The 24,039-nt window shown below is 39.4% G+C and overlaps 2 protein-coding genes across 2 annotated transcripts in view; one reads left to right on the top strand and one right to left on the bottom strand.

Moving 5' to 3' along the window:
• Window positions 1-24,039, top strand: part of FBXL13 (F-box and leucine rich repeat protein 13) — a 226,893-nt gene that overhangs the window by 112,753 nt on the left and 90,101 nt on the right. The window contains exons 10-11 of the mRNA XM_019744537.3: window positions 14,653-14,705; window positions 18,950-19,050. Coding sequence (XP_019600096.2) covers window positions 14,653-14,705; window positions 18,950-19,050 — 154 coding nt within the window. The remainder of the gene's footprint in view (window positions 1-14,652; window positions 14,706-18,949; window positions 19,051-24,039) is intronic.
• LRRC17 (leucine rich repeat containing 17) overlaps window positions 1-24,039 on the bottom strand; it is a 32,241-nt gene that overhangs the window by 2,444 nt on the left and 5,758 nt on the right. The window contains exons 2-3 of the mRNA XM_019744538.3: window positions 11,578-12,484; window positions 2,769-2,924 (exon numbers count right to left, since the gene is read on the bottom strand). Coding sequence (XP_019600097.1) covers window positions 2,769-2,924; window positions 11,578-12,349 — 928 coding nt within the window. The 5' untranslated portion in view covers window positions 12,350-12,484. The remainder of the gene's footprint in view (window positions 1-2,768; window positions 2,925-11,577; window positions 12,485-24,039) is intronic.

Here is a 24,039-nt window from a genome sequence, read left to right as displayed (position 1 = left end):
GAGCTGTACCCTCCACAACTAGATTGAAGGACAACAATTCGGAGTTGATGGGCCCTGGAGAAACACACTGTTCCCCAATACTCCCTAATAAAATTAATAAAAAAAAGAATTCTTTCAATTTTGGTGCAAAGCAAATAATTGGGGATACAGAGTGGGGGAGAACAGGAGGCTGGGGAGGAGCAAAAGGTGAGCCCTTCTAATGATAGTTCTAAAGATACTGCATTTCCCCCCTATTTGCTAACATTCTGTGGGCCAGTGATCTCAACAATTTACTTTTCTTAAAACAAGTCAGCCCTTCAGATTGAAAGCATGTGTAAACATTCCTAGATTTTATTTTGAAAGCACTATAGTTGTTACTTAAACCATATGTTTCCAGGCACTTTGGAAAAGCTAGTTTTCACTTGTTTCTTAAAGGAGGTGAAACCCCTACTAGGGTGTCTCTTTCCCTTTTCTGCAACAGTATCTGGCATTTTATGAGATTGTTATTCACACTTTTTAAAGATTGGGGGATCTCACTGCATTTGTGTACCTAGCAGGGTAAGTTGTTAAAGTAAACCTACTTTGGCAGTGTTTCATCTCAGAGGCCCCGAAATATTGAAGATCTTTTATTTTAAAACTTCTTTAGGTCATTTTGACTTATTTAAGTGCTGAGATACTTTTTTGTTCCAGAACATATACCAAGAAAAGTGGTTGGCATTTGGTAGGTATTGGATTTCCTGGGACTGAATTGAACAAAGGAGAAAAAGAATACTGCTGCTAACAACACAGTTTACAGTGTGTGTCAGCAAGGAAAACACATGGAGTAAACAAGATTAAAAGGCCCTTAGGCAATCCTAAGGGTGGAAAAGGAATCCTCAATTATGGGAATTTCATAACTGATGAGGGAAAAATGTCACTAGAAGTAAAACAAGCCCATTTTGCACTGTTATCTATCTCTGCATTGTCTTCTCTTATTTTTTCTCTTGTTTTCTTTACATAATGCAGTTCTGTTATAATTAAAACATTGTTACCCCATTATTCACTACTTCAGTAAATTTAACTTAGCCCATATAATAACATTTAGTCTCTTTTGGAGATAGCTCTAAAACTCAGTTGCATGGGTACTTTAGATAGTTGGTTGGTAAGCTAAGGTCAGAAGGAAGTTAGACACTTACTTGCCCAGGGACCTGCCTACGACTGGGCTTGCTTGTCTTGTGGTTCATTGGTTCTCATGGAACCAATGAGAGGGTCCCCACCTCCAGAGGCTTCACCCCGAGCCTGGCTTTGTGGAGACTGATTACCAGTGACTGATGGGCACATTAATGCCGTGATTGCTTCGTTTCTGAGAAGGGTCTTTCTGTAGTATTCTTATTCACTGTGAGATGAAATTTGCTTTCGATCTCACTATTTAAAGATACTCCCAAGTTTATACTATCTGTACAGGCTAAGGCATAAGTGTAGCATATTGCTGTTCCCTGGGGAAATGTGTAAAGTTATGATTTCTTAATACTTCAGAAAGATGTTATTAATATTAAAATATGCCTTTGTAGTTCTAGAACATTCATTTTCAATTTTCACTCCTACAATGTTAAAATCTTAAACGATCTATTAATGATATTAAGTTACTGTTAAGGAAAGCAGAATTGCACTCAAAATGTTTATGACATTAACATTGCATTATTAATGATTATTACTAATAATTTTTATAGTCAGGACTTTTCAAATTGAAGTAGCACTGTGAAGGCACATGTATTATGTATGTTACAAATCTGATAAATATTGCAGGTAATTCTCAGTTCCTGTGGGTGTACTTAACTTACCACTTTCGCTTTTGCCAGAGGCTTTGCTTAGAAAATGGAGAAGAGATTTGAAGGATGGAAAAGAGAACTGATATTGATCTAGGATTAGATAAAATACAACTGGCTCTGGTTTGAGCACATTTTATCTTAATTATGAACTTGGTGCTTAGCAGATTGTTTCAAATTTACTTTAAACAAGTTGTTAAAGTCCTATTTTAAACAACTTGGAACTTAATGAATAGCAAAGAAAATGCCAAGTCTAAATTTCCCTTTAAAAATCACTACATGTTTAAAGTGTGTGCTAGACAAGCTGGGCTGGGTGTGACCTGACCTGGTAGAGCTGTCCAAGGTCAGCAAAGTGAAAACAGATGGACCTTTACCAAACAATCCCTGTCACTCAAGAGCAAAATCATAGCCCAACCCTGAGACAGAAGGAGATGTATAGCCTGCCAAATGTGGCAGCCGCCGTTTTCTCATGTAAAGGTGGGTCCGTGGCCCACACTCCGCCACATACACACACACACAGAAAACAACTAACGAAAACGCCCATGCAGCTTGCATCGACTGACAGTTCTTTCCGGGATCACAAATATTAACAAAAAAGTTAATTTATGTAACTTGGCAGTTATTCTGTAACATTTCCTTGCCATTAAACAATTTAAAGGGCAAAAAATCATGACATGTTTAGCATTTTATTGACCACTAGCCATATTTTTTTTTTATTGAATTTTATAAAACACTCTTATTTGGACCAAATTAAATAACTGTTGCTTACTAATATATATTAGTATATACTTCATAAAGCAACATTTTGGCAAATATTTCTCTGAATGCCAAACAAAGTCTAATTTAAACATCATGTTTAATTTAAATTCAAACTTTTTATTATTTAGTTTCTTTAAAACTAAATTGTATTTACTATAAATGCTGCCATAGAAAAACCCAGAGAACGTCTGTCACCAGTGTACAGAGCTGTTCTGTGGAACTTACCAGGATCTATGAATTCAATGCCATTGCTGCTCAGGTTTAATTTCTTTAGCTCATGAACATCTTCAAACTCCTTGGGTCGGAGTTGGTTGATTTTATTGTTTGACAAGTCAAGTTTAACAATATCTGGAGGGATGTTGTTTGGAACTTTCTTCAACTCTGGAAAAATTAACAATATTCAGGTTATCATGCTGTCCTCTCCCCACCCATTTGCTCTATCACTCTTATACCTGCGTGATTGAAGAGCCAGCTCTTGAAGATAAAGGGGAAAGGGATAGCCAAAGTCAAAGAACATTGGTATGAACAAGCCTTAGCATGTGCTAAATTCCGCCAAAGCCTGGCGAACGCAGTGCATCACACTTAGAGGAGCATCTCCTTGCTGAGCTGTTCAGAGAAACTCCCTAGAGGCGGCTGCAAGAAATCCAGAGGACCTGAGCAGACAGCACAGCTCCACCGTCAGGGGAGGTGGTGGCTTCACTCCTACCTGTCTGTTAAGAGCTCCTTGGGAAGCTTAACAAAAAGAAAGCTAAAACGAAATGAAACAAACCAAATCGTTCTGTGGGTGTCCCCTCCCACCCTCTAGGAGTTTGCACTATTAATTATTGCCTCGTTGATGTATCTTCATTTTATCCCTCTCCTTGGGCTCCTTCTGCCAACAAATAAGCTCAGGTCTCTCCACCCTGAAAAACAAACAAACAAAAAGCTCTTGACCTTGGTGACCCTCAAACTATTATCTTATTTCTCCTTTCCTTGAATGTTAAAATTCAAGAAGGAGTCGTCCTGACTTGTTGCCTCTGCTTCCTCGTCACCCACTTGCTCCCTGAATCCTTGCGATTTAGTTTATACCCCATCATTCCATGACTTCCTGGGCTACAGCAGTAACCAGATTTCCTCGGGAACAGTAATAGGACCACTTGCTGCTGCCATGATTGCTGCTAATAAGAGGAAAAGGCTCTGGAAGAGGAGTCCAAGTTATTCTTCACAGGTTAGCAGGAAATCAAGGCTCATCTAATTTACCATATTTCCCTGAAAATAAGATCAGATCTCATATGTCTTTTGGAGCAAAAATTAATATAAGACCCGGTCTCATTTTAATATAATATTTTTGCCTCAAAAGACGTATTAGAGCTAATGGTCTGTCTAGGTCTTATTTTCGGGGAAACAGGGTATCTCTTATTATTTATGTTTGTCCTTAAATATTGCTTTTAAAAATATGAAGTGTGTTAATTTTTATTCTAACACAATAGTTGCCCTTTCCCTTAATCCTTAGCAAACTATTCTGAAGAGTTTGTATTCCATTTTAAGTAGGGCAAGTAAGGCCTGTGAAGAGAAACAAACCTGTTTCCACAAAATAAAACTACAAGAAACAAATAAAATATCCAGATTCACTGACACTGAGAAATAGCATGACCCAAAGGCTTTCTGAAAAAATAGAAATTCTTTGAACTCAGTACAGTAAAATAAGCCTATGAAAAGTGGTATCCATTTATCCACAATGCCCTTTTTGGTATAGAATAATTGAATTACTGATAATTTCTTCCAAATACCCTCTGTTATCTATGATTTCTTAACCTTCTTCTTTTTTTTTTTTTTTTTTTTTTTTTTTTAAGATTTTATTCGGGAAGGGGAACAGGACTTTATTGGGGAAGAGTGTGTACTTCCAGGACTTTTTTCCAAGTCAAGTTGTTGTCCTTTCAATCTTAGTTGTGGAGGGTGCCATTCAGCTTCAAGTTGTTGTCCTTTCAGTATTAGTTGTGGAGAGTGCAGCTCAGCTCTAGGTCCAGTTGCCGTTGCTAGTTGCAGGGGGCGCAGCCCACCATCCCTTGCAGGAGTTGAACCAGCAACCTTGTGGTTGAGAGGACGCGATCCAACCAACTGAGCCATGCAGCAGCTCAGCAGCAGCTCAGCTCAAGGTGCCGTTCAATCTTAGTTGCAGGGGGCGCTGCCCACCATCCCTTACAGGACTCGAGGAATTGAACTGGTAACCTTGTGGTTGAGAGCCCACTGGCCCATGTGGGAATCGAACCGGCAGCCTTTGGAGTTAGGAGCACGGAGCTCCAACCGTCTGAGACACCAGGCCAGCCCACCATATTTACTTTCATAAGGACTCAGGGTTATTTTTTCCCTAAAGCTCAGAAACCATGGTCTTTAATGAGATGGTATTGGTAGTTCTTTTTATATCCTTCTTTTATATCCTTTTTTTCTGTTAAATTTGCTTTTTCTTCTTGATGGGATCTTAGTATCTCAGCATCAATGTGCAGGAACTATTCTAGGTGCTCTAACAAGTATTAAGTGACAAAAACCCTATGAGCTAAGTACCATTATTATGCTTATTTTACAGATGAAGAAACTGAGGCACAACTGCCAAGGGTCATACTCCTAGGATTTAATCACAGATGTGCTAGCCCCAGAATTTAGCTTCTAATCACTGTGCTGTGTTGTGTGTTCATGGTACCTTTCTGTTTCGTTTATGCTGTTCCACCTGCTTAGAATCCTCAATCTTGACACATATCAAATGGGGGTGGGGGAGCAACTGGGGTGGAGTCAATATATTGGGATGGCCATAAGACCTTTCTGGCTCTGTATTTTAAATGACATCTCCCTGCTTCCAAGTAGGTAATAATAATTATAATAATCATAATAGTAATACTACCACCATTCCCTGCTTTTTCTCAGTGGTAGTTATCAACAGCAAGCATAGTGTACATTTTACTGATTTTTTTTTTTTCATTTTTGCCCTTCTCCTCACCACAGAAGCTTCATGAGACAGGCTTAGAACAATGCCTAAGATATCATAAATAAATAAGTGGTATGTGGTAGACAGCTTTTAAAATGGGACCCAATGATGCCCTCTACTGATATTCACGCCCTCCTACAAACCCTTTCCTTTTGAGTATGGGTGAAATTTGTGACTTGCTTCTAATAATAGAATGCAGCAAATGTGATGGGATGTCGCGTCCATAATTAGGTTACAAGGAATTGTGACTTTCATCTTGCTAGCAGACTCTTTTTTGCTAGCTTTGCTGACACAAGCTGCCATGTTGGAGAGGCTCACATGGCAAGGAATTAAGGGTGGCCTCTGGCCAACAGCCCTGAAGGAATGGAATCCTGCCAACATCCATATAAGCACGGAAGAGAATCTTTTTCCAATTGAACCTTCAGATGAGATCACAGCCCTCAGCCCTGATTAACACCTTGATTGCAGCCTTCTGAGAGATCCTGAAGCAGAGGGCCCAGCTAAGCCATGTCTGGTTTCCTGACCCACAAATCTGTGAGGTAAAAAGTGTGCTGTTTTAAAGCATTAAGTTTTGGGGTAGTTTGTTAGGCAGCAATAGATAATCCATGGTAAATAACAGGAGCTCATTAAATGTTTCTTAAGTTTAATGATTCAGGAATATTGAGGCCTCTTGTAATAAAAGTGCTTGAAAATTTGGGTGATTTTATTTCTGTCCTCTGATAAGACATTGTTCTGTTTGACTTAGAGTTGTGTCTGACAACATAGTGAAAGGTGAAAGTTTTTAGGACTTGAACTCATTATAATGTTGCAACAGTGAGGTAATCCTTCCTTTAGAATCAAGACCCTAATGGGAGAGCTATAGTCTTTCCTGGATACTACACGTAAACAAGGAGGTGGAGATTCTAGTGATAATTGAAAACCACAGAGACAATCGAGGACAGACAAAAGAAATACTTTCTTGACGTTTAGCATTTGGACTAATTGTTGACAATCGCTATGGCATCTTTTTAGAAGGCTTTAAAAAGCAGAATACAAGGCCCAGCCTAGTGGCTCAGGGCTTGGAGCTCTGTGCTCCTAACGCCAAAGGCTGCCGGTTTGATTCCCACATGGGCCAGTGGGCTCTCAACCACAAGGTTGCCTGTTCAACTCCTGCAAGGGATGGTGGGCTGTGCCCCCTGCAACTAACAACGGCAACTGGACCTGGAGCTGAGCTGTGCCCTCCACAACTAAGACTGAAATGACAACAACTTGATTTGGAAAAAGTCCTGAAAATACATACTGTTCCCCAATAACGTCCTGTTCCCTTTCCCCAGTAAAATCTAAAAAAAAGCAGAATACAGTTTTATTTTCTTTCAAAAGACCCAGGATCCCACCACTTCTCACTTCCTCCATGCTACCACATTGCTCCAAGCCACTATCACCTCTTGGGTTATCCCAATAGTGTCCTAAACCTATGTGATCCTGTTAAAACCTAAGTCAGATCATGTCATTTTCCCATATGACTTCCCATCTTTCAGGTGGCAGAATCCTTCAATCACTTTCCATTTCACTATGAATAAAAGCCCAAGTCCTCACCAAGGCCCTGTAAAGCCATAACGGGCTTACTTAGGTCTTCCGTGTCACCAGAGTCAGCAGCTCCTAGATTCTGGAAAGCAGCCTGTTTATCAGGACTCGCTTACTGAGCCCACATCTGCTGCGCTGGATATGATACCTCCCAAGCAACCACTGCAGGACAAGCCAGAGTGGGTTAACCACAAATAAATGGGTAGAAAAATCTGTGTATGAGAACACCCTGAAACTCAGTGTACGCAAAGTGGCAGACCCATGGATGCTGGGAAAGGAACATAAATTGCAGAACGAATGTTGGCGTTGTGAGCAGCAGCCCTGGGTAAAAATAGGATCCACAAGTAATACCAGGAAATGCAAACTGAAGCCCTTACTAGTGTGGCTGAGAAAAACATGCAAAAATCTGATTTCTTATATTGATGAGTAAAAACAGTTCTTTAATTCTTTTACCTTAAACTTGAATGAGAATTGCAAATATTGATGTAAAGTATGCTTATTTTTGATAAAGATTATATAAATACAAATTTCCCCAGGTCAGAAGTCAAATTTGGTCAATGTTCCCTTTCTAGATCAGGCACCACATGATTTGCTGCTACCCAAAATTCTTGGTAAACCCTCAACAAATACCGTATTTGCTTGATTATCACCCCTGACAAGGCTTCCCCTCTCCCAAGCAAACATTGCTGATTTTGAGGAGGAAAATATGAAATTTTCTCCATGTAATTTCACCATGTAGTAAGCTCTCTTCGTTGTCAGCAATGTCACTTCTACTCTGAAGGCTTGGTAGCAGTAGGTGAAGAGACGTAAATTGGGTGTTTATTGCAAATAAAACATTCTTAATTACTGTTCAAACCAGTGGTGAAATTAACTTCAGAGGCAGCTGGGAGCAATTTATGGGCATCATTTTCCCCAGCCTTAATCTTAGAGGTAAAATGAATCCTTAAAAATGGTAAATTATTCTGGTAATTGTGAAGTTAAGAAGCAGTTTTGAATCTCCTATGTTCATGTGTTTTTGGCAATCCGTTTACCTCAATATGGCATAAACATGCCTTTCAACTAATCTCTCATTTATTCCCTTTGAAAGACAGTTTGGTTGGCAAAGGGCCTGTCTCCCAGTGAATAAAGCTATTATTTTTCTTGCTGTCAGATGTTCAAGGCAAAAATAGTGATTTTTTTGAGGTCTATGTGGTCACATTGGCACATGTTAGGTACCCTACACACACCATCTGACTCATCACCCGTCAACTGGGAAAGGCACAGCTCCTGAGTTGGGGCAATCTGCATTTGGGTTCTCTGTGTGTGATTGTGTGCATGGTGTACTGTACAGAGCCTAAGAGGAGGGTTCAACAATGGGAGGAAGCACCTAGAAAGCTTTTATAAATTCTTCTTGGTAAATAGATGTACCCAGAATCTTGAAGGAAGAGATGACATTGCATGCTGGTCAATAGCTTGAGAACTGCTTGGCGACTGCTGTGTGACCTTAGAAGGGCAACTTAACTTCTCTACACCTCAGTTTCCTCATTTACACAATGAGGATAATAATAGTACTTCTTTTGAGGTTGTGAGGAGTAAATGAAATCACGCAGGAATCTGGGCACGCCGAGCATTTAGATGACAGCTCCAGTTCCACTCCTAATGGCATGTTTCAGGCTTCTTTAGAGCCTACGGTACGTAGTGTCTAACGTGGAGCACAATCAAAATGTGTTACTACATTCCGGCAGGGAGCTAGAGATGAACATTTCAGAACATTTATTCTTAGCATTGGACATTTATTATCTATTTATAGAATGGGCTAAGGAAAATTACAGTGGATTATATTCACATTGTCATATTTGAGTTCTAGACATGATTTTTAACTTCCATGTATTTTTATTTTAAAAGGTTGCTTAAATTAGTGCTTTGCAAGAGCAAAGAAAGCAGCTCAATTATTATCATCAATCTGAAGCACATGGCCCCATGCCAGGCAGCTCCAAAGGGAATTTACTAGATAAGACCTTTGCCTTTAAACTTAAAGGAGTCAACAATATTCCCCAAAATGAAAATAAATAATAGAATCAGTAGATTTATATCAACTATAGTGAAAGCCATTTATATTGATTATATTAAAAGACAAAAATACACTTCCTTTTATCTAAATTTTATCTACATTTTTTTTTAAAATTTTATCTACATTTTTTAATCTAGAAAATATAACCTCTGGTTTATGTAGTCAACAACGTGTGGAACAACGTGAGTTGTCTTTTAGTGTATGGCCCTATATTATATATACTAACTGCATATGTCATGAAACTTTATATTGTTTTCCAGTAAATAATAGGTGTATTTTTAAAGCAGGGGGAATAAATTTATGAGGCATATCTGGAAGGTTGTGTTTAGACAACAACAAGTTGAGGAAAGAAAGCAATAAAAAATATATGTGTATTTTTATAGGTTGACTTTTGCCAAGAGAAAAAGAGACAAAAATATCATGAGAAAAAAGACAAAGGTAGATATAGGCTCATGAGGGAAGGAATGGCCCAAGAGTAGAAAAGCAGTAAAAGAGAAATTTCCTAACACCTATCTCTTCCTAAATGACAGTGTAGTCCGGCTGTGGAAGTCTTTTAACTTTGTGTCGATGGCACTTTTTTCTCAGATAATTAATGAACTTAGCTGTACCTCCTTTCTCTTTATCAAGTAGGCACCAAGTGCACATTAATTTTAGCTTGAGGGTAGAACCTCAGCAATATCAAATAATTTTTCTAACCCAAACCTAGGATTAGTAGCTTTGCATTAGGTTTTAAAGTATATAATTCAAGATTTTAAGCATCACCAAGGAAATCCTAGTCAAACATGCTCTCCGGCATGAAGCACTAAGTCCTCACTGTAACCGTGTCAGGGAAATCCCCCATCAGGCTACAGAGGAACTACATTTACTGACTTTTCTGAAATTCTTTGATGCTCCCAATGTTGAGGCTTCTGCCTGTTTGAACATAATGAGATTAATTCTGGAAGACAGCAGCAGACTCAGGTAGACCGAGGTCTCTGACCAGGTGGACCCAGTCTTAGCTTTGCTATTTACCTGTGGGACCATGGCCCAGGGACTGAGCCTCCTTGAGGCTCATTTTCCTCAACTGTAAATGGCGATACTTCCACCTTCCTGGAAATTGTGCATCTCCCGGGTTACAAGGCTCTAATTGCTCTACTATGGTTTCAAATTATATACCATTCACATGGTGTCATAGTATGCAAACCTTTCCATGCCACCATGGCTGTGGTGTGATCTAACCATGTGCCACTTTCCAGAGTCAGACAGAGGGAGCAAGTTCTGAGCTTTGCTTTACTGAGAAATGAACATACTTACTCCCGGTTCAGGTTGCCTGTGTCTTCAACATCTGCAAATCCCTGCCTATGGCTTCCTTGAGAGGAGCCAGAGTATGTTCCTCTTAACCTTCCCTTTCTGTTCTTAAAGAAACAAAACAAAGCAAAAGCTCCCCAAGTAAGTGGAAGGATTGACACCATGCTCTATAAGACCCTCACTCAATGACATCTGTCTTTAGTTTAATATTACAGATAAGTTATTAATCCATGCCAGAAATGAAACAGACACTGTCACATGGCTTGTTATCTCAGGGTAGGGTAGCAGTTCCCAGACCACCTTTTGGGACCGTCTTCACGAACATGTCAAGAGGATTACGAAAATCTCCCTCTGTTTTCTTATTTCATGAATATATCCTGTAGGTGCAAATTCCTGCACAATACTAGCCCAAGGCTGTGTGGAATATATTAGGTTGGTGCAAAAGTAATTGCAGTTTTTACAATTTTTAACCTTGTAAACCGCAATTACTTTTGCACCAACCTAATAACTCCCAGCAATGATTTTAAGGAAGTAGGCAATATTCTGGAAAAGTCTCATAGTCTTAGATTAAATACTTTGAACTTTGGTGGTGTTTTTTTTCCAATATGTTTATGTTTTGTTTTGAGGAATTTGCTTTGAGTAAATTAAGATACAGGATGTTAGCAAGCGTGTATTAAAACCTTGAGACTGAATGATAAGAACTACGATACATCATCACTACAGCCCGCCTGGCCTCTGACAGTGCAGTGCCCTCGTCTGTCCTGTCCTGCACCTGGGTTTCCCTGAGGTTATCATTGCCTGCAGATGGACTCGGTGTAAAGCAGGTTATATAGACAGCATTTGCTCTTTTTTCCATTCCCATTGGTTCACCTACATAAATTAAATTACATTAGATTGAAGATAAAAGGAATTCCTGATAGCCACAGCTTGCACTGAGCGATGAAGAGTAAGATCCAAATGGCTGTCCCTCCTACCCTCCTCCAGTGTTCCCTAAGTCACCAACCATCTTCAGTGTAGACTCCTTAAAAGGTTCAAGTAAATTCCATTGTGATTGGAGAAAGATTTCCGGTGGAAGTCACACCAGAAATTCCAAGGCATAGTGGGGTGCAGGGAGGGTTATAAGACTCAAACAGCATTTTAAATTATCCATGAAAATGAAAAAGAAACTTACAAACCTTTTTTTTTGCAGTCCAGTGTTTGTATGGGAAACACGTAAATGTGGCAAAGAGAAGAGTCCGCTTCAGGCTTGATGACTGGGGGTCTCCCTGACACTTGGGGTTTGGGCTCCAACTGTTCCTTTTCTTCTTCATTACATAACTCTTCAGATCTTATCTGCCGCAGTTTTTTATTTTTTAGTTCTCGTGGGCTTTCACACTTGGCATAGTTCCCCAAATTTCGGTTCTTTGGAATCTGCAACATTGAAATAAGCGTTTCCATGTCACAGGTGCAGTGCCAGGGGTTGTCATACAGGCGCAGGTAGCTCAGGAGAGGTGTATAAATGAACACCTCCTCGGTCAAGGCTTTGATCTGGTTGTGCTGCAGTAAGAGAGTGGTAAGCTTATTTAAACCAAAGAAAGCCTCGCTCTCGATTTTGGAGATCTCGTTCTGTTGCAGATCCAAGCTTTTCAGCTTTTTGAACTTGGAAAACACGTTGTTCTTCAACACGCGGATCTTGTTTCTCGCTAACAGCATGTGCAGCAAATCCTGAGGCCAGTCAGGGAGCACATAAACTAGTTTTCTTTCTTGGCAATCCAAGTACTTTTCGTGGAGATACGTGTACACTTCGCAGGGGAGGCCTGGTGCGTAGCGTTTGACGGGGTGGGCACTTCTGCGGCCCGCACCCACCCGGCCAGGACGCGCTCGGTGTCTCACACCCCCGGGGCTTGCCCTGCGGAGCTCAGCGGCTTTACAGATAACGAGCAGGATGACGAGGGTAACCACGCGCATCCTGACATCCAGCTGGCCCAGTTACTTAGTGTGACAGATGGAACAATGGACACACTCCTTTGAAATCCAAGTCTGGGTAATCTTAATTAATGCAGATCAGGAGCAATGAGATCCAGATGCGGGATGGTGGAGTCCCTAGGTTGCAAAGAAAAAAATGGTGTCGTTAAGGACCATTGCCAGCACTGTTATTAACAGATAATGGCAGCTTTTTTTTTTTCTTTTAAGCAAAGGTATTCCAGTTAATGAAGGCACATACAGAATACTGGTGTATAAGGCTCTACACCATCCTCCTTGCCTTGTTTAGTGGCTAAATGTTTGGGCCCTGAGTTTGAATCAAGGCTCTCCTACTTGCTGAACTGTGCGACCTCAGGCTAATTGTTTAACCTCACCTTCTGCATCTGTAAAATGGGGCTGAGGATGCCTGAGTATTGTTGAGAGGATGAAATGGGCCCAAGCCGCTGAGACGCTTCTCAGTGCCTGGTCCAAGGCAAGTACTCCACAGTGGCAGGGCTTAGCATTATGGAAATGGAAATGTGTAGTTTGTCATCACATTGGATTCAAGAAATGAAAGGGATCCTCCTTACAGCCTTTAGGTGTGCAAATAAGAGTAGGACCCCAATGGCCGGGTTCCTGGGCTTATTTTTTTCTTTCCTGTCTCCCAATCACCCGTCTTGTTGAATGTGGGCTCCAGAAATGCTTACGTTACTGCAACTGTCCTTGTTATCTCCTGCACAGATTAGCTACGAGGTCCCCTCAGTGAAGCCTTCTCTGACTGTTCTATTTGAAGACACACCCCTTCCCATTCCCTGGCAGCTCTCCACCGTCTTTCTTGTTTTATTTTTCTCCAGAGCATTTATCACCAGCTGTCAAAGTAGATATTTAACTTCTTTTGCTTATTTTCAGTTTCCCCAGCTAGGATGTAAACTCCACAAAGGCTGAGGTTTTTCTCTATTTTGTACACTGCTGTATTTCTGGCACCTGTAGGGTTTCTAGCACATAGCAGGTTCTTGATAAATACTTGTGGAATGCATGGATTACTCTCAAGTAACTATTCTATAAAAATATTAATCTCATAAACTTAGTTATTATATTTTTGAGGAAATGTATTTTTCCCTTGACAGATATTATTGATGACTTCCAAGAGCTGCACATTTTAAATATTTTTTTTCATTTTTTAATCCTGAAAGTGGTTTTGGTTTGCATTTGTTACTTAGGACATAGTCCATTGGATTGATAATTAATAACATTTCTATTGTTATTACTGTGGGGCTATGTGGTGATGAGTGGGAGATGTGTTTTCCTTTTCATTGTAGTAGCCGTGTGAATGCCAGATCACCCCCTAGCCTGGAGCATTGCTGCTTGGTGGGGTCTCCTCCACCTAGAATGCGTCTCTCTGCTTTGCCTCCAGCATTCCTCCTATCCTCTGGTTAGTGTCCCCTCTCCTAACTCCCCTCTCCTGTCTCAGACCTGGGGCTTTACTTTCTGTCAGTCTAGACCAAGAGTGCTGACTGTGTATCACTTTGCTGTCTAGCTCTTTGTGTACATGTCTTCCTTGCAGGATCGTAAGCTGCACAGCTGCCTCTGGTCCCAGAGCTATCCAGGCACTTGGCCTTTCTGACCCTCCACTCCTCTATCTGCAATTCATTAAAATTGCATGTAAATCCAACCTGAAAAAATCAAATATTCTGTTAAATATTATGCTTGCTGAATTATGTATGATATACATGCTAACGTATTTGGGGAAGTATGCAGATGTCTGCAACTTACTTTAAAGTGCATAAAATAAGATGGATCGAGGGGTAGAGAGATGCATGTACAAGTGGGTATTTGATAAAGCAAATACAGTAAAATATGAAGTGTGGAATCTAGGTGGTAGGCATATTCATTGTGCAGTCCTTTAATTCTCTCAACTTTTTTGTACGTTTGAAAATTTTCATAATAAAATGCTAAAAGGAAACAGAAAAAAATGAACAAAAAGTCATGCCACAGCAAAGCAGGTTGGTTTTCTTCAAGTGCTTTGAATCTAAAAGCTCTAAAACATACTTTTTCCCAAAGCAGAATTTTTCTATTTTCCTCTTCCTTCTGTAATCCTCAAACAATAATAAACATGTGTGTACATTTTAACTTTAAAGCCAAAAGAAATTACTTTTCTGGGAAAAGAAACCATATACTTAGAATAAATTACTTGCCAAGGTTTTTGTTTGTTTTCTAATGAATACATCACATTGAATGTAGGATGGAAAAACTTTAAGTTTAAACATTTGTAGTATGTTGTATAGTGACGTGTCACTTGTTTGATTTAGGTCTCTGTAAAAATTTGCAAGAGCTGAATGTCTCTGACTGTCCAACACTCACAGTGAGTATAAGAAGCTTATTTTACTGTTGTTTACATAGATTTGAACGTGCTGTGTTGGAGTGTTAATACACAGAGGTTTTGCCAAAATATATGCCTGTGTGCTCATTTAAGATTAAATATGGAAAAAAGTGAACTATGTTAAACATTGGCAAGAAATTTTATCCCATTTGTATAACACTATTATTAATCCTGCTGGAGTCTCTGGAAAGTGAAAACTATTCAAAAATTACACAAACATGAACTATATTTATATTTAAGGCCATGTGTGTATAAGACAGAAAAACTGGGCCTCAGCAGAAACAATAGGCTCATTTTCGTGGTCTTCACAGTGGCCGTGCCAAAGAAGATGGAAATACACATGTGACCCTAGCCAACTCCTTCCTGGTCCCTGTCTCCAGGCTTTCTTCTACCCCCACTGTGTCTCCCACCCTGTGAGCACATTAATACTCTGTCTAAAAGGCACATCTGACCATTTCACTCCCACCTTCCAACAGTTACACCCAGTCATCGTCTGCACTAGTGGCTCAAGTCAAAGCTCTTGAACGTTACTGTATCTTGGAGACCCTCGGTGGTCTTGCACCGGCCTCCCTTATCTAGCCTCATCTTGCTCCAAATCCTGCAAACACATTAAGTTTCAGCAACCAGCAGCTGCTCTGCCTTTGTTGTTGCATTCGCCCAGCTGCCCCTTGCTGTTTCACCTCCGTGCACAGAGGCTATGCTCTTTGTTGGGAATACTCTTCCCCTGAGACCTCAGGTGCTCTTCCCTCTTTGGCAGATTTTAAGGCTGACTTTAGGCACCACCTGCTTTACCAAGACATCCTGACTCCCAGGCTGGTTTGCTCTTGCTCCTCCGGGTTCCTGTCACAAGTAGCCCTCATTACATGGTTCTACTTCCTCCACTAGCCTAGGAGGCCCAAAGTGCAGGAGATGTGTCTCAATGTGGGGGTAGGCATAGCACACAGCACAGACCTTGCATAGTAAGTACTCTGTAATGTTTGTTTGTTTAATTAATGAAACTATATGGAGATATCTAGTAGGTAATGGACAACACTGGCTAGAACTTGAGATTCCATCTTGGGCCGACATCTACACATAAGTCATAATTAACATTCCAAAAGTAAATAAGATCAACCTAAAGAGAGAGAGAAGGTGTAAGAAGAGAAGAGGACCCAGGATTGAACCTTGGGGAACGCTGACTTCCAGGAGCAGGCAGAGGAGAAGAAACAGCAAAGGCTCTTACGGAGGAACAGTAAGAGAAGGAGGTTGAAAAGAGGGAGAGGGAGAGAGAGAGGGAGAGAGAGAGAGGGAGAGAGAGAGAGAGAGAGAGAGAGAGAGAGAGAGAGAGAGAGAGATCACAAAAGGCCAGAGAATGAAGAGTTTCAGAAGGAAGTGACCAAAGCGAGCAGCTAAGAAACGGACTGAGCTGTGCCACCTGGATTTGAGAAGCAGAAGGGGACTGCTGGCTTTTGCTAAAACAATTTCAGTGGGATCTTGGGGCAGAAATGTAATCGCAGTGAACTGCGAAGTGGACATGAGGTGAGAAAATGAGGCATTAGGTATAAGGGTATCTTTCCAGAAAAGTGGTTAAGAGAGTAGCAGAAAGAAAATAGAGGCAGGGAAATCTGTTGTAGGTTTACAGAGGCTGGTGGAGACCCACTTGAGCAGCTCATGGAGCAAGTCCCTGAGGAGACAGGAGGCAGTGCAATGAAGGGCCCGACGGTGTCATGCCATCATTAAGCCCCCGCTCCGGGAGGACGGCCACACCGCTCGGCCAAGGTGAAAAGATTTCATGGATTGGCGGCTCCTTGCTGTATCATCATTTCAGTTCTTTCTTTCAAATTTCTGTTTATTTCATTCTTTTTGTGGACATTTATTGTACCTCTTATGTTAATGATATATTTATCTTTATATATAAAGATATATAGGGAATTTATATGTTATAAAATATAGGTATTCTAGGGATTTAAAAATGAATCAATTTCCGTTCTTGCCCCCAGAGAACTTCAGTTCTCCACTTGAATAAAAGATCATATTCTGTAAAGTTGGCTTTCTAATACAGTGCCATCTGCATTAAATTTGTGAACATCAAAATCTGTTCTAATTAAGGAGTGTAATAATATACAGGGCTGATAATTTTATCCAGCTACATTTTACTATTGTTTTTCCCTTTGAGACGTAGACTGGGAGACAAGTTTACGTTTAAGGAGTTGAGTAACATTTACTCAAAAGCTTTGACTTCTAAGGAGCTTGCCTTATGAATGTATTACATTGAGAAAGACTTGACTGCATTGTGGACAAATTCACAAACCATTCTACAATGTTGATAATCAAATGTTTACACATTTATGTGCTCTAACATTTGGGGATTGAACCTTGAGTTATTTTAAACTCCGAGAATAAGATTCATTTGAATTTTCTCTAGACAGGGAAATGCAGAGAATGGTTTGCTTCCCCATGTCAAAGGGAAATCAGATTCCTCTTCGGTACCTAAAGCATACTCCACCTTCCTCTTCCTGGCCCCCAGTTTTTTACCTTCTCTGTGGCTCCCTGAGGGTGTAGAAACCAGCTTTCTATTCTCTTCTTGTCCACCTCATTTGCATCTTGCCAGAGTCTTCCAACAAATACACCATCACTTTGATATTTGATGGGCACAATGAATATTATTGAAGATAGATTTTTGTTGGTATTAAACTACAAACCACACATTATGGTTGTTTTCTCCATTCCTGCTGGGAAAATTATACTGTATGCTTTTTATCTAACCATGTAACTCTAAATGCTCCATTTTGGTGGTGGAACATCTAGAAAAATTGTGGGCAGTGAATGCAGTGGCACTCGTACCCGTGCAGCTTCAGCACACAGAACCTTTCCTACAGCAGAACCACAGTTTTACAACTGAAGAAGGAAACTTGGGGTCTTTTTAAGGTGTGGTTTCCTGCCCCTATAAATCAACCAGGTCCTATCCCATGTGAAAAAAGCTCAACCTGTAGGATTTTGTTATTTTCATATACATGACTCCAAGAAATAGCCAGGAACAGACTGTTAAACATTGATGATCCTGCTGAGAATAAATCCTTGCCATCCTCGTGGTGCTCAGGGTGGCCAAACTGACCATGCAGAATTCTCCCCCAAACCACATCTCTTAGCCAAGTGACAACTTGCCTCTTTCTGCAACGGCCTATTCTTTCCAGGACCGAGGTACCACAAATATTTAAAACTAGCTGACCTCTTCAGTTTTCTGGGGGAGACTCATCAACCATCGTTATATAAATAAAAACCTGCTACTACTCATTCTAGAACAGTTTGTAAGTATTAGGTTGGTGCAAAATTAATTGCGGTTTTTGCAATTTTTTTTTTTTTTTAAACTTTTTAAACCACAATTAACCTTTGCACCAACCTAATAGTTACCCGTCTGAGAAGCAGCACCATTGGAATCAAATCTTGCCATTCATCTGGTCTTGTCAATGTCAGCTTAGGGCTCATGCTTGAAGTCACTGTTTTCTGTCTCAGGTAACAGTCACAGCACTCTCTTGGTACCTCAGTTTCAGCTCTCTGGTGAAGGGTTGTTTGACTCTGAGTTTCTCCCCTACTCCCCACGCCACACACACACATACAGAACTTCCAACACTGAATTTTGTGTCCAACATGTATATCACCAGTATTTTACTTCAGGTCATCTCAAACTTGCCATAAATTTGGTGGAAATCTGTTTAGCTGTTTTAATAGATTCAGTAACAGAACCACAGAAACTTAATTACACCCACACTCACGTACACATACATCTCTCTATAAATATAGAAGCATAAATATGGACTCACTTTTAATGAAATCCAGTTGAGAGCACTTACTATTCCTGTCTTTCATAATAATTTCAGTAAGTTTAAAAGTGACCCATTCTTAATCACTTTCATGTATCTGAAAAGTCAGGAATGTTTGACACTCTGAAACTTGAGCTCAAATTTCCTGTCACAGAATTGAACTTGCAAGTATTCAAATTTTAATATAGTGTCATTGTGATGAAATGGGACTTTATTTCCAAAAAGGGGGAAAGTGAGGGAGTAAGGGAGCTGTAAGCAAAACTATCACTGTCTATTTAATTTGATTTACAACTAATATTAAAGAACATGAAGAGACCAAGTTTTGCATATACTTTTTTGGAGCAGGGAGAGAGATGATAGAGAGGGAATGGGGAATAGCAAAGCCTGTTAGACTTTGATGAGATTCTTCCCTCTGTTTTTATGCAGGATGAATCAATGAGATACATCTCTGAAGGCTGTCCCGGAGTCCTGTATCTCAACCTCTCCAACACAACCATCACCAATAGGACTATGCGGCTTCTACCAAGGTAATGCTTGTTTATTTGTATTGCACTGAAAATAGCTGTGTTCCCCTAGGCTCTGGCATGCTCCAGCATTCCCCACAGCCAGTGCTCCTTTTACCAACACCCTGTCACTGTGGCACCGCATTTTGGTAACAGGACGCTGCAGGCCTTCTGCCTTGGCCCGCATTTGTGTGTCACTCTTGTAGCAATGTGCCTCGTAGTAGCTTGAGTTAGGCTCTGCCATCTCTTCCTGGTCCCCCTTCCTGAGCACTGACAACTGGCCCCTAAATTCTGTTGTCTGGGACTTCTTGACAACAGAACACCAATGTCCTACCTCCTTAGACTTTGAGCATTGCATCCCAGATTCCCTGTTGCCAGGTTAACCATTCCCTGGTCTGGTTACCTATGGAACCCCCACCATCTCCAGGAATCCTGATACAGGTTGTTTTTCGATCTATGGACCTTTGGCAACCCTGGACACAAATGTTGCTTATCCTAAACCAGTACTTCTTTGGAGGACAAGGGACAGAAGAACACAGCACATCACCACGAGTTGATAGAATAGTCAAATTTATCACAAATTTATGTCATTCAACTATTCTTTATTTACACCAAGGAAGACTAACCAGGAAGAGTGTATGATCATACTCGGAGAGATTCAAAGCATTTTTCAAACTATTGTGGAAGAGTAAACCATTTTAGAGAATATAACTTTTTGAAATTCTTTGAAAAATAATAGTGAGGCATTTGGAGAGACTTAAACAGAGAAAATTCTAGGTGGTAATTTTCCTTACCTACCATCTCTAACCATGTTCTGGAAATGTGCAAGCATAAAAAAAGTGGTAAACCTCTCACTGGAAGCTTGGAATCAGCCAAAATGGCAGAATGCTACACCATGGAATAAGGCAAATAATACAAATTAGGGCTTTATTTATTTTTTGTTGATTGTTTATACTTGAGAAAATGATGGAGAAAACAATTAATGAAGCAGATTAAATTGAAAAGTGTGTCATGTTTGTAGCTGCAACATTGTTAATAGCACAAAAAATTCAGGAAATATTCTAATGCCTGAAAACTATTATCTGATTCAACAAAGAAGTCACTCATGTCATTGATGCATGAGTGAAGTCTGGTTATACATCATTGTTATTTCACTTTTGTCTTACTCATTAATGGTAATGAAAATATTCATACTGGAACTATACTTATTCATTTTTTTTCAACTTTATTTTTATTTTTGGGTGAAAACAAGAAAAACAGCAGAGTGACACATTTTATTTTTCATTCGAGCATATAGGAGAGGACAAAAGTTCTACTTACATTAATGACTTTGGCAAAAGTCAATGAAAGCATTGTGTGAGAACTGATTGATTACATGGAATTTATAATAAAGAGTATTGTGTATTTTATTATTATTTGTAAGTTGTGTGCTACATATCTTTTATACCTGCAAGATAGTAAATATAAAATAGTAAGATGTACAAATTTATAGCAAATGTATATACATTTATATACATAATTTTTTTGAGGAGCCAATAGAAATTTACCCATATGCCGATAATTAAAGATAAAATAAATTAGGAACTAAGTTATATATTTTTCAATATTTAGTCTCCCTATGAGAAACATAGTATACTTCTAAAATATATTTCAAATGTTCTTAAATGTCTCAATACAATTTTGTTTTATTCATATGGATAATTTTATGTAAGTTATTCCTAGGTGTCTTTTTAATTGCCGTTGTGAATGGTATCCTTCCTAATTATGTTTCCTGAATAGTCATTTTTGGACTTGGGTATGAAGTGTAGATATCTTTTTAACTTTTTGTTTGTACGATTTAATCAGTTTCTTTCCTTTTTTGATAAAAAAAACAGGACTATGAAATGACCTCTAAATAAGAATTTAGGAAAAGCTTGTAAGATTTGATAAGCATTGTTCTCATTTTCTAAACAAACTGTTGTATATTAGATTTTTCTCTTTAACCCAATAATTGTTTAGAAGAGAATTTTTGGTTCCAAGTAGCTGAAGTTTCTTTGCTTAAGGTTCTGTTTTTAATTTCTAGCTTTGTTCATTGTGGTCAAGAAATGTGGACTGAATTATTTCTACTTTTTGGGATTTAGTAAGATTTCTTGGTGGACTAGTTCATATAATTAATTTCAATAAATCATCCATGAATGTTTAAAATTAGAGTTTCTTTTAGAGAACAAAATTTCTGTGTGTATATGTGTGCCTATATGTATAAATTCTTGACATGTCATAGTATAATAGTGATATATTGGTCTTCTATTATAATCAAGCTTCTCTTAATTTATTTCAAAGTTATTATTTTATACATAAAGATTAATAAGTAGTATGTTTCATTATAGATTGTAGCATGTATTCACATAAAATTATATTCTTTATTCTGTTTGATGTTTCTTTGTCTTTAATACTTTTTTTCTGCTATTAATAGTCATTTTTGTTTTCTTTTCTTTGTGCTTTTGTGGAATAACTTTATGTATCTTTGTATTTTTAATCTTTATGTCACTGGATTTTGGATTTGTCTTTTATATGCAGCATGTAGTTAACTTCTATTAGTAAAATTTTCAGTCTCTTTGCCTTATTAAGACAGTGGTTTAAAATGTTGCTATTTCAGTAACAAGTGTTGGAGAGGCTGTGGAGAAAAAGGAACTCTCATACACTGTTGGTGGGAATGCAGATTGGAGCAGCCGCTATGGAAGGCAGTGTGGAGGTTCCTCAAAAAATTACGAATAGAATTACCATATGACCCAGCAATCCCTTGCCTGGGTGGCTACCCAAAAAATCTGAAAACATTTATCCATAAAAACAGGTGTACTCCAATGTTCATTGCAGCGTTATTTACGGTGGCCAGTACATGGAAACAACCAAAATGTTCTTTGATAGATGAATGGATAAAGACGTTGTGGTATATGTACACAATGGAATGCTATTCGGGTGTAAGAAAAGACGAAGTAAGACCATTTGTGACAACATGGATGGATCTTGAGATTATAATGCTAAGTGAAATAAGTCAGACAGAAAAAGCAGAGAACCATATGATTTCACTGACATGTGGTATATAAGCCAAAAACAACAAAAGAACAAGACAATCAAATGAGAAACAAAAACTCATAGACACAGACAATAGTTTAGTGCACGGGTGTCCAAACTTTTTTCAACATTTTCCACCAAGGGCCATATGCGGTAAAATACACAAGCAGCCGGGCCACTCACTCAAGGTGAAGTACGTGTTGCCTCACCTGGTTTATTTAAGTAAACTAAATATATTTTTGGAATTTGCTGCAGGCCAATTAAAAATGGATTGCAGGCTGCAGTTGGCCCACAGGCCACAGTTTGGACACCCCTGGTTTAGTGGTTACCAGAGGGTAAGGGGGGGAAGGGAGTGGTAGATGAGGGTAAAGGGGATCAAATATATGGTGATGGAAGGAGAAATGACTCTGGGTGGTAAAGACACAATGTGATTTATAGATGATGTAATACAGAATTGTTCACCTGAAATCTATGTAACTTGACTAACAATTGTCACCCCAATAAACTTTAAAAACAAACAAACAAACAAAATGTTACTATTTCTTGTCAAAATTGAGTGTGTGGTCTTATTTTTATCATCTTGCTTTATGTTGCTGATTTTTAAATTTTTATGTTACTGTACACTACTCATCATTTCTGCCATTTGCTATATAAACTATGTTGTTTACTTTTATAATACGCAGGTATTTCAAAAGTATGTGCACATTCTGTTGGAAGTTCTAAATAGTGGCATTTGTATGACATTTAAGAACATGCTTTAACATGCTTTCCTCTAATTATCAAAGTCATGATGAAACAATGACTTTGGCTCCCCTCTGTTAGACAAGTGATGTAATACACTTTAATTCTCCCTTGAACTTGATGCTCCCCCACTTCTACTCACCTGTATGTAAGCACATATTAGTCATAATTTTTGTTAATCATTTAACTTTCCTTTAATAGTGATTTTAGTGTTTGTACTCAATATTGTAATCATATTTATAATGATATTCAATCATATACGTAATCATATTTATGATATTGTAATCATATCCATAGCTAACTCTAGTTTTGTCATTCATTGATGGTCCATTTGTCTCACAGATTCCTTATTCTTCTTTTGGGGGGTGCTTTTTTTTTTTTTCAAAGATTTTATTGGGGAAGGGGAACAGGACTTTACTGGGGAACAGTGTGTATTTCCAGGCCTTTTTCCCAAGTCATGTTGTTGTCCTTTCAATCTTAGTTGTGGAGGGCGCAGCTCAGCTCCGGTCCAGTTGCCCTTTCTAGTTGCAGGGGGCACAGCCCACCATCCCTTGCTGGAGTCAAACCAGCAACCTTGTGGTTGAGAGGACACACTTCAACCAACTGAGCCATCCGGGAGCTCAGCGGCAGCTCAGCTCAAGGTGCTGTGTTCAATTTTAGTTGCAGGGGGCGCCGCCCACCATCCCTTGCAGGAGTCGAGGAATCGAACTGGCAACCTTGTGGTTGAGAGCCTGTGCTCCAACCAACTGAGCCATCTGGGAGGCAGTTCAGCTCAAGGTGCCGTGTTCAATCTTAGTTGCAGGGGGCGCTGCCCACCATCCCTTGCGGGACTCGAGGAGTTGAACTGGCAACCTTGTGGTTGAGAGCCCACCAGCCCATGTGGGAATCGAACTGGCAGCCTTCGAAGTTAGGAGCATGGAGCTCTAACCGCCTGAGCCACCGGGCCGGCCCTGATTCCTTATTCTTTAATTTCGATTTTGAGTCATCCTATGATGACTAGAAATATAGTTTTAAAAACTCTTTATGAAAGATGTGCAAATGATGATTTTCAGCCATTGCTTTCTGAAAATGACTTTCTGTTATTTTGGAGGATGACCAAGAACTTGTTTTGGTGTATAGTTCTTGAATCATGTCTCTTATTTTATCCTTAAAACCCTACAAATGTTGCTCCATAATCTTTGAGATTTCTGGTTAAAGAGAAGTCTAAAGCCAGCTTGATTT

The sequence above is a fragment of the Rhinolophus sinicus genome, chromosome 4, assembly GCF_057876585.1.
Source record: "Rhinolophus sinicus isolate RSI-liver-muscle chromosome 4, RSI-T2T, whole genome shotgun sequence".
NCBI lineage: Eukaryota > Metazoa > Chordata > Mammalia > Chiroptera > Rhinolophidae > Rhinolophus > Rhinolophus sinicus.
This window is presented reverse-complemented; position numbering and strand designations above follow the sequence as displayed.